Here is a 13,776-nt window from a genome sequence, read left to right on the forward strand (position 1 = left end):
GTTGCTGACCTTTGATCCCAGATAGGTGAATTGTGGGACGACTTCAAACGTGCGTTCACCTATTTGCACGTCATGCCTACGTAGATTCGGATTATTTGTTGGTAGGCCCGCTGATGTTGCCACCATCAGTTTGGTCTTTGCCTCGTTTATCTGCAATCCGAGGTTCTCTGCCGCCTGCTCGATCCCTTGGTAGGCTTCTGCTACATAGGAGAGCCGCAGACCAATGATGTCTATATCATCAGCGTATGCCAGGATCTGTGTTGACTTATAGAAGATGGTTCCCGTAGTCTCCACCCTCTAGTCACGGATGGCTCTCTCTAGCGCCAGGTTGAATAAGAGACAAGCAAGCCCGTCCCCCTGGCGCAGACCCTTGGTGGTAGCAAAAAGTCCTGAGAGTTTTCCATCCACTCTCACCTGGCATGTGACGTTGGTCATAGTCATTCTAACTAGCCTTATCAGTTTGGCCGGGATTCCAAATGAGCTCATAGCGTCGTACAGTTTTACCCTGGCTATGCTATCATATGCGGCTTTGAAGTCAATGAAGAGATGGTATGTGTCGTTTCTGTATTCAGCCATCTTCTCCAAGATCTGCCGCATGGTGAAGATCTGATCAATGGTTGATTTTCCGTTTCGGAATCCTCTTTGATAGTTTCCTACTATCTCTTCGACGTGCGGGACAAGGCGATCCTGAAGGATCAGGGAGAATATCTTATAGGCGGTATTCAACACCGTAATACCCCTGTAGTTGTTGCAGTCCAACCTGTCTCCCTTCTTGTATACGGGGTAGATGATGCCGAGATTCCAATCACAAGGCATCGATTCGCTATCCCACACCTCAGTAACAATTGGATGAATCTCGTTTTCTAGTCGTGCACCTCCATTCTTGACCAGTTCGGCTGCACTTCCGTCGGTTCCGGGTGCCTTGTTATTTTTCAGCCGACGGATAGCCTTTCGTGTTTCTTCTATGCTAAGTGGCAGTATTATGACGCCTCTCTGGTTTGGTCGAGTTCCCGCATGTTTTGCTCTTCCAAAGCATGCTTCTTGGAGCGGTGAACTCGTTTCTCTTCGCGTCTGAGCCGTGAATATTCCTCTGCGCATGCCCGCGTTCTATGCCGTTGCTGCATTGCTCGGTATGCAGTATTCTTACGTTTTGTTTTTACAGCGTTCCACCTCACGCTCGTAGTTTCATAACTGGTAGTAGAGACTCGTCTAAAGCGGCTTTGAATTCCTGTTGGACAGTAATGTCCCTTAGAGAGTCCGTGTTGAGCCGAGGCTGCGTGTTTTATCCGCCCCCATTGTCGCGGGGGCAAGCGATTCTACAACGTATCACTAAGCTTACCAAGTAGTGATCGGAATCGATATTGGCTCTTCGATATGTTCTGACATTTAACAGACTCGACTGTCGTCGGCGGCTTATTAACACGTGGTCGATCTGGTTGAAGGATTCGCCATCCGGGTGCGCCCATGTAATCTTGTGGATTTTCTTGCGCGCAAATTTGGTACTTCCTACAACCAGATTGTTCGCTGCGGCGAATTGGACCAATCTACTACCATTATCGTTACTGTGGTCATGCAGACTGTGACAGCCAGTGTATTGGCGGTACATTGGCTCCCTACCGACTTTTGCGTTAAAGTCCCCCAGGATGATTATGAGATCATGCCTGGGGCACGCATCTACGATTCTAGCGAGGCGGCCGTAAAAAAGGTCCTTCTCCTCTTCCTCTTTATCTTCGGTAGGGGCGTGAACGTTTATGAGGCTTATATTGAAGAATTTGCCTCGCATGCGCAGGGTGCATAACCTATCGTTTATAGCCTTGAAATCCATGATTGCGGGCTTCAACCGGGGACCTACGGCGATACCCGTTCCGAGCACGTGGTTACGGTCGTGGCAGCTGTAGTAAATGTCGTAGCAATGCTTACCACGCCTGTTGTGCACACCGTTCCATAGCCACCGAATCTCTTGTAAAGCTACGAGGTCCATGCTCAGTGTGGCTAGGGTATCATCAAGTTTTTTCAAGGCTCCGGCTTCGCTTAGAGTGCATACGTTCCAAATGTGCAAATTCTATGCCGAATAAAAAGAGATAATTTTTCATCGGGTGTCTTACCGTTCAATTGTCTGCAACGCGTGGTTTCATGAGGAAATCCACAAATTAGACATATTGTTTCCTTTTCTGGCCCTTTATGACGATGCTGTATGTTTTGACGGTTCGACCTTTCTTGTTTGGCTACTCCTTCGTTCGCGGCCAGTATAATGGCCAGTTCTTCAGAAGGTTTCAGCCATTCTGCTAGATCGTGTAGCGTAAGATTCTTGTTATATTGTTTCCTACTTATTGTTTGTTTCAACCATTCGCTCCGAAGTTTGGTTGAAAACCTTGATGTCAAATCGTTTAGCAACCTCTGGTCATTCAAAAATCCTTCTTTTTTCAATAACACCATGTTGTCAATGAGATTGCGCAAAGCGTTGGAAAATTCTAAAAATGCTGAGGGATTATCTATGTGCTATTACTACTAGTAATTCTAACAGTAAAGACTTGTAAATGCTTTCAGGATTCTCAAACATTTTGTCGAGCCTTTTTAATACAAGCAGAACATTTTCTGGGTTAAGCATTAACCCGCAAACCGCACGAAGTGCTTCGCCTTTCAGATGCTTTTGCAGCCTATTCATGTTTTCTAAATTTGAAAACTTACAAGCTCGGGAAGTTTCTTCGTAGGCTTGTTTTAATTGAGGCCAGCATTTATAGCTTCCATCGAAATCTGGAAGCTTTGAAAGTGTTACTTTCGAGTCCTTAGAACACAACGACAGAACCATTTCGTCTAAACTCTGAGTTAACAGTTTTACGTCTGAACTTGTCATTGGTTTTTCATTGCCATCTTCTGATTTTTTTTTTGTATTTCTTCTTGTAGCCGTCTTAGCTCTTCTTCTCTTCTTACTTTTTCTTTTTCTTCCTCATTTGTCATTTTTTCTTTCATCAGTTTTTGCGTTTGCATTAGTGCTGACCTATATTACTGCCGTTCAACTTCCATATCTTTACATTTTTGCATAGGAAATCTTCAATAGGTGATTTTATATCTAAGCATGACAAGTAAAACCACCTGTCGCAATCCATACAAGTTATCAATTTCCCTATCTCATCTGGGTTCGTGCACTATTTGCAGTGCCCATTCGGATTCTTTTTAAAATCATATTCCATCTTGAACTCACCGTGGTTCAGATCCGCTTCAGCAGGGTCAACTCCTATTCGGCTGGTCAGGGACGGCTGGATCGGGAGTGATGTCTTCATGCTGCTTGTTGGTCTTCTCAGGATCAAATACGACGTCTTCTGTATTACGTGCTGGTTGCCCTCAAACCGAGAACGATGGTTGCCTCAACCGGAACGATGTTTTCTTAGCGGTGGGTTGGCGGTCATACACACGACGGTCATACAAACGATGGGTACACTCGTCACAATTAATATCATCAATTTGCTCTTCCTACGTTGCACTGCGTCGGATGCCTTATGCAATATTTAACTCGCGGCACACGTGTTTCGCTATGCAGACTTTTATTTGTTTATTTGTTTATTTGTAAATGTTAAGTGATTGGCCATCATTGGCCTTATCACTGATCTTATAAACTAAACTTATAATAACATAAAGCATCACGGTACAATGTAACATCAGCACAAAATAAATAACACAGAGTATCACAGCAAGAAAAACAGGTTAACTTAGGGAATTCCAGTCAAAAGAGTCATAATGTGCATTAAATCTAAAAGCCATCGCAGTCAAAGGTTCATTATCGCTATATGCACGTCTAGTTTGGTCAACTCTTAGTAGCCTAAAGTTTCTTAAAATACGAGCAGGTACGTGGAAATTAACTCTAGCTAAAAGGTCCGGTGAATCTATCTCTCCTAGGATGATTTTTTTCATAAACAAGATTTGCGCCGTTTCGCGACGTTTCGTCGTCGTTTTATAATCACGTTTCGTCGGCGTTAACGTCCGATACTTGCGACGCACGCGTTTTACGATAACTGTGTTTCCAACTGGCGCTAAACTGACGGTTTCATGTTGCGTTGCGAGTACGGATGCACTTTTCGAAGCTCGCGACGTACACGTATTGGTCACCTTTTCACTAGTTCAGCATTTGCCTTATACGTTGGCAGTATCGAGTTCACTTTCGATTGCGTCAATTCACTAGCGGTAATGACCGCGTTCTATTCACTGTTGTGTCGTTGCACTTACAGTTCTTTTGCACCGCCGAGGCGCTTCTCCGGTTTTGCTTCGTCGGCAACTGGTGCGTGGCCCTTCTTCCTGGGCTGGCTGTCGTAGATCGGCTACGCCAAATCGTCGTCCGTCGCCGTTGTTTCACTAGCACAACCCTGCTTGGGTTGCTGTGGGGTCTTTTCACGCCTCTACGGGCTCTACGGGGTTTTTATTTCCCGATTTATTTGACTACTTGCCGAACCGTTGGTTGATGCGTCCTCTCTGGAGCCACCATTTGTCGCGCACACGAAAGTGTCTTTCGGAGCAGCAGCTTAAGACAGGCACAGTACACGCCGACTTAAGCACAATAATAAACGCACCAACTGGCGCTTGGCAAATAATGGCTTCATTAATTTATTCAATTGATTTTATACTCTAAAATTGCTAACCGTCGTCTATCAGCATATTCTTCTTAGTCTATTCTTCTTAGCGTATTTTTCCATTTAATCCTTAAAACAGCGCGCATCGCTGGCGCGTTGCATAACGTAGCTAGTCAGCATTTATTGACCAAGCAACGCTATGTTTCTAAGCCTAAATTGTCGTCAGCGACAATAAGCGTAAACAACACGGACAAAGCGTAGGGTAATAAATATATTTTTAGAGCTGGGACATCTGGCGAGTGGAAAGAAATTAGGAAAAAATGCATGCAGGACGAAAATGTACATATGCACCAGGTAATGAATCCTTTGAGTTACCTATCCAAAGCTAGGACGCCATAACATTTCAAGTTTTCTTAGGATTAATATAGAATGCGTGGAACTGAAGCATAAACATAGCAGCATATGAAAACAAGGGATCATAAAAAAACCATGCAATATCCATGTGATATCCATGCAAATATCCGAAAAAATACACAGTTTGTACACACACTGGCGCCAATACATTTAAACAACGTTTACGGGCACGTTTCAACACCATCAAACATGTTAGTATATAAGAACCAATTTTTGTTTAATAAACTTTAGATCTAATTCAGAAACTGAACGGAGAACGTCTCAATTTTCTTTTGAACGTCTTGGCCTTTCCTAGGATTTGATTTAGATCTAATCCGAGTCACTCTGCCCCATCCGAAAAGTTGTTGTATCAATTGTGCAAAAGTGGCATACAGCATAGATTCCCACGAACTGTGAATACTAGCGGAAAGTTTAATGCACAATCAGTTATAATAGCTCCTTTCGGGCAGAAAGCCAACTTTTCCAATAAATTTGTTTTCGATTGGAGCTTAAGACACTGAAGACCTTTCTTTCGCGTGGCCTGGCCCGACTTCCGCCGTCAACACATTAGCTACAGGTAACATCAAAACGACTCTCAAGCAATGCGCCCCGCGAAGTGAAAAGTTTGGAGACCACTGCTTTAGAGTGAGCACAATTATTTTTTTCATTAATTAACCACTTTCGAAGATTGAAGATGAAGAAATATTTTCAAAAATATTGTCATACTTTCAGTATGGATTCTACGTAATTGAAATATTCAAAAATTACTTTTATCATGCATTTAAGAGGACTGTCCATGATACCCCAAGTATCCATGATACCCCAAGTGGCCATTATTTTTGGCTTATTAGACAATGGAAAGTTTTGTCATCCTCGTTTGATATTTTTCTGTCAAACTCAGACATGAACACAATAAACCTGCCGTACTTGTAATAAGTCACGATAATTTCGTCAGTTTTTACATTTTCACCCTTTTTTTTATTTCTTGAGCCTTATCACAAGCAATCTAGAAAATGTTTATCACACACGTGGTTTTTATCAAACTTTGGCACAACAACCGCTGTCGGTCAAGGCCTGCCAGTACCCACTAATGAAGTGAGCTTGGCTTTCAGTGACTTATTGTTACCATAGCAGGATAGTCAGTCCTACGTATGAGGGCACGGTCTATTCGGGCCTGAACCCATGACGGGCATGTTGTTACGTCGTACGAGTTGACGACTGTACCACCAGACCGGCCCGGTCCGGTTTTTATCAAACATCAATAGCAAATACTTCTATCGACTTTGACAGAAAAATCCTTTCCAGAGCAAATTGGAAATGAGCATGACAAATTCCGTTTTCCAGACTTGTAGTTATCTGTCAATTGTGATATGACAGAAACATACCAAACGAAGGTGACAGTACTTTTCATCGTCCAATAACCCTTTTACCTACGATTCTTTAGTACATATACAGTGACATATATGACAATAGCACAACGTTTAAAGTTTATACTAATACATTTTTTTTAAATATTTAATTTCAGTTAAATCTTTCATGCATAAAACCGACGAACACCAAAGTTAATCTGTTTGGGATAAAATAATGCAAAAATAATAATTGAGGAAAAAAATCAAATAACAAAAATCATACACCATGTAGTTATTACTATTTTTACTTTCTTTGTAACTTAAATTACTTGAGATTTAGACTGTTAATGTTGATGACCCCTTGTTGTGAATTCACATTGCCATATGAACGTGAAAAATGTGAAAATGAAAGATCATTTGAATTAATGGAAGCATCGGAAAATTTATCAGCAACCACTCATTATGGATCCTTATAATTTTGTGTCGCCAGAAGGCGACTTCAATGTTTCCGACGTAAACAATCGAACAGCCACCATATTTGCCATCAATCCGGATTTTATTGCGCAATGGTATGTATTGCAAATATATTCTACATATGTAATTATATAATTATATTATGCTGCCATGAACGCTGCCGTTGATAAGTCCTCCACTAACTCCAGAAAGATTGCTTTTACGCAAAAATCAAACGAAGTCTTCCATGTAGCTCTTCTGCGCCGCCGCCAGAATTAAGTTATATAAGAGAACTAATAATTATCATCATCAAAACAGTTGACAATAAAAGTATCTACCCTTATAGCAAACCAGACATACCTTGCACTTCTATTATTACATGGTACTTTTAATACTGCTCACACACATTTTTCGAAACTTAAACAGTGACTCTGCATTAACGATAGACCTTGGTGTATTGTTATAAAATAGGGATTCCATTATTCCAAAAACACTGAATCTCTGGCCAACGATGTTTATAGTTAGCAATTCTTGAATCTTGACTTCTTATTTTAAAAAGGCTATGGATGTCACAACCTCTTAACACTCTCATTCCTCAATATAGGGTTGCCCACGATTTATTGGTTGGTTGCCATCAATTTTTGGTTGGTTCCTATATTTTTTTGGCGAATCCATTTAGTAGTTTATAGATAAATATCATCGTTTGGATAATTATTTGCTGTTTGACAGACATGCAATGTAGAATATCACGCTACATATGAGGTGTACTAGCCCATTTTTTGTCATTATTTACCAGTTCATTATTATTTTTTAACTTGTCAACGTATGGCGGAGGCACCTGAGTTTTACAAGTATCGGAAAACTCCCCGGGTAAGTGAAGCGTTGTTCCGTGCGTTAGCTCTGCTACAGTTGAACCCATATCTTTTTTATCGTTGACCGTAGACCTAATAATACGATGGGTAATACCTCAGTCCATCGTGTACGGTTGACGACTTAAAGAGCTCCGACTCGAATTGTCTGCCTTGATCTGTTGTAACTTTCGCTGGTACTCCGAAACACGATACCCAATGATTTACAAACGCTTTTGTTACATTTTTTGGAGTCATGTAAGGAAGTGGGATTGCTTCGAGCCAGGGAGTGAATTTGTATATCATTGCTAGACAATAAAGATTCCTTTCTGATAGTGGCAATGGGCCTATTAAGTCGATATAATCGTGATAAAATCTGTGATCTGGTACGTTGATGTGATTTATCGAAGTGTGATTGTGGTGTATGATTTTAGTTTTTTGGCATGCTAGTGTGTGACGAAATGTTAGCAATCTTTGCGCATGGAAGGCCAAACGAATCTTTCGGAGAACATTTGTGTTGTTGCTTTTATTCCCGGATGATATATATTGTGTAGTTTTATCTATCATTCGCCTTTGAGGGGCAGAGGAACGAATGGCCTGATAATTGCGGTAGATGTGTCGCAGAAAATTGCCGTTTTTGTTAAGGCATATTAAATTCTTTCAGTGTAAGTGTTGTGTTTGCAAGTGAATTTTAAAAAAATGCAGTGTTTCAGTGTCAGCTTTGTCATGTGTCCTTTATCTATTGGATTAGTGTTAATCGCGTCAACTGTGCTTAACATATCCGTGATTATGTTTTTTTTTTCACCGGCAACAAGTATGTAGTGTATTTGCTGAAGAAGCAGAGTCTGTGTTGTTGCGTTGGATTAGCTCTTTATGGGCGTTGTTAGAAGGCAGTTATTAATGGCTTATGATCTGTGTATACGCAAAATTTTCGTGCTTCAAGTAAGTCTTTAAAGTATCGCACTGATTCTTAAAGTGCATATAACTATCGGTCCTACGTGCTTGCCTTTTGCAAACAAGGTGATAGGCATTTAGAAAAAAAGACTAAGGGTTTTGGACCGTTTTTGTCATTCTGTTGAAAGACACCACCAATCGCGTGATTTGAAGCATCTACGTTAAGAGCGAGCCTGACATGTGGTGAAGGATACGCGAGAGTGGCGGCATTTGCCAAATCTTCCTTGCATTAGCAAAATACGGCATTTGTCTCTTGGGCATAGTGTGGAAGAATCACCAGATTAGTGTGGTAGAATCATTACTAGTATCATTATTACGATTTGCACTTCTGTCAAATCGGCATAGTCTGGCGTGTTTACGTATAGCTCCGTGATTACTTTCCGTTTTTCGGTTTTTTTTACAAATCATTCTGATTGCTAACAAGTCATCAATAAGTATGAAAGTTGTGTAATGAGCTGATCCCTCTACTGGGCCCTATAGTTTATGAGTCCCTTCATCCATGGGGCCCAAGCTCTTGCTGAGACTACTGTACACACTGTTGTGTATGGTGGAATTACCATGCACGGACCTTCCCATGCACGGATACCTGAGGACGCCACTAAAGCTTACCAACGAATACCAACAACTCCACTGGCGTTGCCTAGCGTGCAATAAAGTGATTCTTAATCCTCGTACTAATAACATCAAACAAGCTTTGGCCCAGTCGAGCATACAAACGACAATGGATGCCGTCACCAATAGTCTTAAATCTGCACTTGAATCACTAGCAAAAGAAATTTGTCCTGGTCTATCGCAACTTAATGAATCCCAGAAGAGAACACCATTAGGCAGTTACCCTCCTGCCAAATTGCGTAGAGTTTTGCCAGCGAAGAGATTATTCTCTGAGTTGGTCAGTGCTACAACAATGCGAGCAGGATAGATGATCGGGAGAGAGAGAGAAAGAACAATCGTTCTAAGCAGTCATGGTTCGTGTGCCAGATCAACGGTCGAGGATCAGGAATCGAGAGAGCGCGCGAGAAATCTTGACCAAATAAGGGCATGTGCAACAGAAGCGCAGCATAAGCAATTCAAGCGTTATTGCAGCAAAGTAGACAAACTGAGAACGCATAGCAACTTATCGGTAAAAGCGCAGCGTAGGCAAAGATTGTCGAACGCACCCGTTCTTTGGCTAGAACAGTTGAAACTTTCCAAAATATTCGTAAAAACACTAAAAGCGCAGCATAGGCACAAATGACAGACACGATCATTATGAACGTTATGAACGATCTTATCGATCCGATCTGAACCGGCTGCCTTCATCGTTCTCGGCGATCTGTGCTGGGCCGGTTGCTCTCAGTGCTTATTGCGATCCGGCCTAGAACGCACGACATTCTACTCTCTTTGTATTGATGAGCCGGTTAGCTGTAAACAAATCATCCAGGTTCAATTTAAACCTGTTTCTCTCAGCGTTCTTTTCGATCCAGTCTGGAACGCACGATCATCTGCTCTCTTTCATACGATGGGCCGATTTGGTACGTACAAAGGAAGCAGGTAAAATCTGAACCTGTTTCTCTCAGCGTTATTTTCGTTCCGGTAAAGAACGGCGTTCTCTTCTCTTTTGTTTCTTTCTAGTATGGACACACACACACACACACATTCTGTCTATGTGAGTGATAACAGCGCAAGCCATACTCTCTCAATCAAAGAGATAACGGTACAACACCTGAGCTATGAAGCCAGAAAAGGATAGAGATTTGTGATTGGTGGGAAGTTAATCACCAAAATTTAAAGAGACAATCCTGCACTAGCGGTAAGCACAATGAATGAAATGTTTCTTTTCTGCCATATGGATGTTATCAGTATAGGTGCGTTATTTGGGCTGATTTGTGGTAGTCAATGAATTGTTAGTTTTTACTTTGCCTTCCAACTTATTTCAAGAGTTTAATTATGTTCCCCTACCCAAGTAAGGCTTCTGAACTCCAACGTTTCCAGTATGGGAAATCCTTTCCGGGTTTCCATGATCGCCTGAGCGATCCGCTTCGACCAAAGTTTTATTCTACCTCGATACATGTCAGCAAAACACTGACCTACCGCGACGGTACTTGACGTCCAGTTGTGACGTATGAACGATCATCACATTACATGGCAGCCGTATCTAAAATTGAATATAATACAGATAAAAGACTGATACATAGAAAAAAATAGTGATGGACGTTTAACACTCTGGGCGCTGTGTGGCTCGTTTTGGAATCAAAACTTTGTTCACTCTCCTTCTCTGTGATTGGTCCCTACGTACAAAGAGCGGGTAATTTTTAACATGGTGTACGTAAAAACCTCCCAAGGAAATATTTTGGACCTAGCTTGAACAAAAACTGGGCTGTCTTGCTCTATCTTCTATACCGCACCTGCTTGCACTCATTCGCGAGCGTTAAAATATACTCTCCCGATTTCATGTTCTCGCGAATTGCCAGCTGCTGTAAGAATGTATGAGTGAATGTGCAGCGTTTTTCTCTGTGCTTCCTCTTCTCCTCCCTCTTTCGTACCCCCTTCTTCCATTGATCCGATGCGCGATTCCTGATTCGACCGCGCAATAACATTTGTAAGGTTCCGCCGCAATGAGATACTGTACGAAAATATACACAACGATTTCATTTCGCATCAGTGGTCCACACGGAACGCCGATACCCCAAACACCACCGGCCAAAGTCAAATTCTCGATATTGGCGGTGACTGATGAATGCGTCCCTCCCCACTCCTTATCAACTTTAATTCACTTGCTACATCTCCTCCCCTTTCCCCTTCACTTAGCACTCAAACATATAAAATTCTAGAGAGTGGGAGACCAGGGAGAGAGAGAAGATCAGCTTTTTCGCTCTCTCAAAAAATAAGTCCAAAATTGTCTGCCTTTGGGTACCAGTTTGGGTACTGAGATAGGGCCCCATCTCAAGTCCATAGTTTTACCCATTCATCGCGTTTCGGTCGTTTGGGCTAGAGTTAAGCCGGTGGAAGATTTCCTTGACTTAAAAAAGGGGAGGGAACGGGTACCCCAGTTCTCTCCTGCTTCCATACAAAATGCACGGTGCGCTCTCAGAATGCTCGCGCCCATTTCGTGTGCTTGTGTTTGTTTCTTTCGTGTTGCGCTGTGCGCGTTTCTTTCGTTCAGCGATCGCTCACATTCGCTGCGTATTTTTTTGTTATCTAAAGCTAAACAAAAACCCAAACTCGCGTAGATTTTTTTTTCATCACTTTATTGAAACATTGACACTTTAACTTTACACGATTTCACACATTTACGTAAGTTGATAGACAACATTTGACTAAAATAAAATCGATCTCTCCATCGATGCTAACGTTGAAGTGGCCGAATATCTGCGTAGATCCTGTTGCACACGTTGATTGCTGTAAAAAAGGTATGAAATGAAGCTGCGTGATGTACATAACATGCATTACGAATCATTCGCGCAGCTTCATTTCAATGCGCACAACACTTGAACATTTGACCACTTCACAAGATGATAACACCAAGCGCCCAGGACTTAGGCTGATCAGGCTAGACTTAGGCTGTGTCGACACACGTGCGGCTGCTCGCTACGGATCCTTGAGCTGTACTAACGATTTCGTGTGGTAGCAAGAACGAGAGCACACAGAGGAACTTTCAGTGCAGCAGTGCAAGTGAGACACCGATATCAGCACACAGCTGCGAGCAGATCAAACTTACCCAAGAAAACATTTTGGACCTAGCTTGAACAAAAACTGGGCTGTCTTGCTTTATCTTCTATACCGCACCTGCTTGCATTCATTCACGAGCGTTGAAATATATTCTCCCGATTTCATGTTCTCGCAAATTGCCTACTGCTGTAAGAATGTATGAGTGAATGTGCATCGTTTTTCTCTGTGCTTCCTCTTCTCCCCCCTCGTTCGTACTCCCTTCTTCCAACGATTTGATGCGCGATTCCAGATTTAACCGCGCAGTAACATTTGTAAGGTTCCGTGACAATGAGATACTGTACGAAAATATACCGAATGTTTATACTTGGCATCCGTGGTCCACACCACCGGCCAAAGTCAAATTCTCGTTATTGGCGGTGACTGGTGAAATGTGTACCTCCCCTCTCCTCATCAACTTTTATTTACTTGCCACATCTCCTCCCCTTTCCCCTTCTCCTAGAACTCTTACAAATAGAATTTTCGAGAGAAATGGAGAAGAAGGAGGAGCATCAGCTGTTTGCTCTCTCTCAAAAGATAAGTCCAAAATTATCTGCCTTTGGGTACCATCTTCAATAAGTGCTCTCTCTGTCTTTCCGCTGCAACACGCTCTGCTGAGAGTTGCTGAGAGTTGCTGAGAGACCCCTACAAACAAAAGGCGGGATATTTTAGCATGGTGTGCGTAAAAACCTAGAGTTAAGCGGAAAAACGGTGTGAAATTCGAGGATGTGAGAACGTGTTTTGGTTAATACACAGTTTTGACACTAACATTGTTACAAATGTGTAAATGTGCTCCAACATCATTATTTCCTACTGCACCTATTGTACGGAATAATTTTTATACATGCTTATGTTTTCTAAAATCTATTTTTCGACCATTTCGGCCTCCTCCGCACCAACAGCACTCCATAAGAAAAACCCTGTTGAACATTAGATACAATGCATCATGCATTCTTCTTTTCCCTTGTACAGCTGTAATCTGTTTACTAAGCTATTCCTTCCTTTTATCAAATTGTTCCTCCGAATTAAGGGTTTTATCGAACTCTTCCAGGGCTGATTCTGATGCAATCAATGCAAACACAAATTCAGTTTCCTGTTCAACCGGAACACTATGGTCATCATAAGAATTCGGAGAAGGTTGTGTTAACATCTGTTGTTGCTGCACAAGTACCTCATTCAATTTTAGATGGACGTCAGTAATCATATTGGTGAGCGTATGTAGCTGTCTGATATTTTGTATAATAATGCTTTCAGCAACACTCCCATTAGCGGCATTAGATTTTTCCATCAATACCTCTCATATCATTAACTCTCAGCAGAGCGTATTGCAGCGGAAAGAAAGAGAGAGCACTTATTGCAGAAGCGGCATCGTAAAGAGAGTGAACGATCGTAAGCCAACCCTTTCAACAATCTCAGAGAAAGTTTATATGGAAACCACTTATGCTTATTCTCTGCTTATTCTCTGCTGCTAAGTATAACCAGAATTCAGAGAATAAACATACAATGAACCGGCACTCAGTGACGCCACGGATC

General features: G+C 42.0%; 1 protein-coding gene across 1 annotated transcript in view; it reads left to right on the top strand.

Annotated features, from left to right (window-relative positions):
• LOC121603610 (muscarinic acetylcholine receptor gar-2) overlaps positions 1-13,776 on the top strand; it is a 274,048-nt gene that overhangs the window by 210,714 nt on the left and 49,558 nt on the right. The window contains exon 2 of the mRNA XM_041932600.1: positions 6,481-6,873. Coding sequence (XP_041788534.1) covers positions 6,767-6,873 — 107 coding nt within the window. The 5' untranslated portion in view covers positions 6,481-6,766. The remainder of the gene's footprint in view (positions 1-6,480; positions 6,874-13,776) is intronic.

The sequence above is a fragment of the Anopheles merus genome, chromosome 2R (genome assembly GCF_017562075.2).
Source record: "Anopheles merus strain MAF chromosome 2R, AmerM5.1, whole genome shotgun sequence".
In the NCBI taxonomy this organism is placed as follows: domain Eukaryota; kingdom Metazoa; phylum Arthropoda; class Insecta; order Diptera; family Culicidae; genus Anopheles; species Anopheles merus.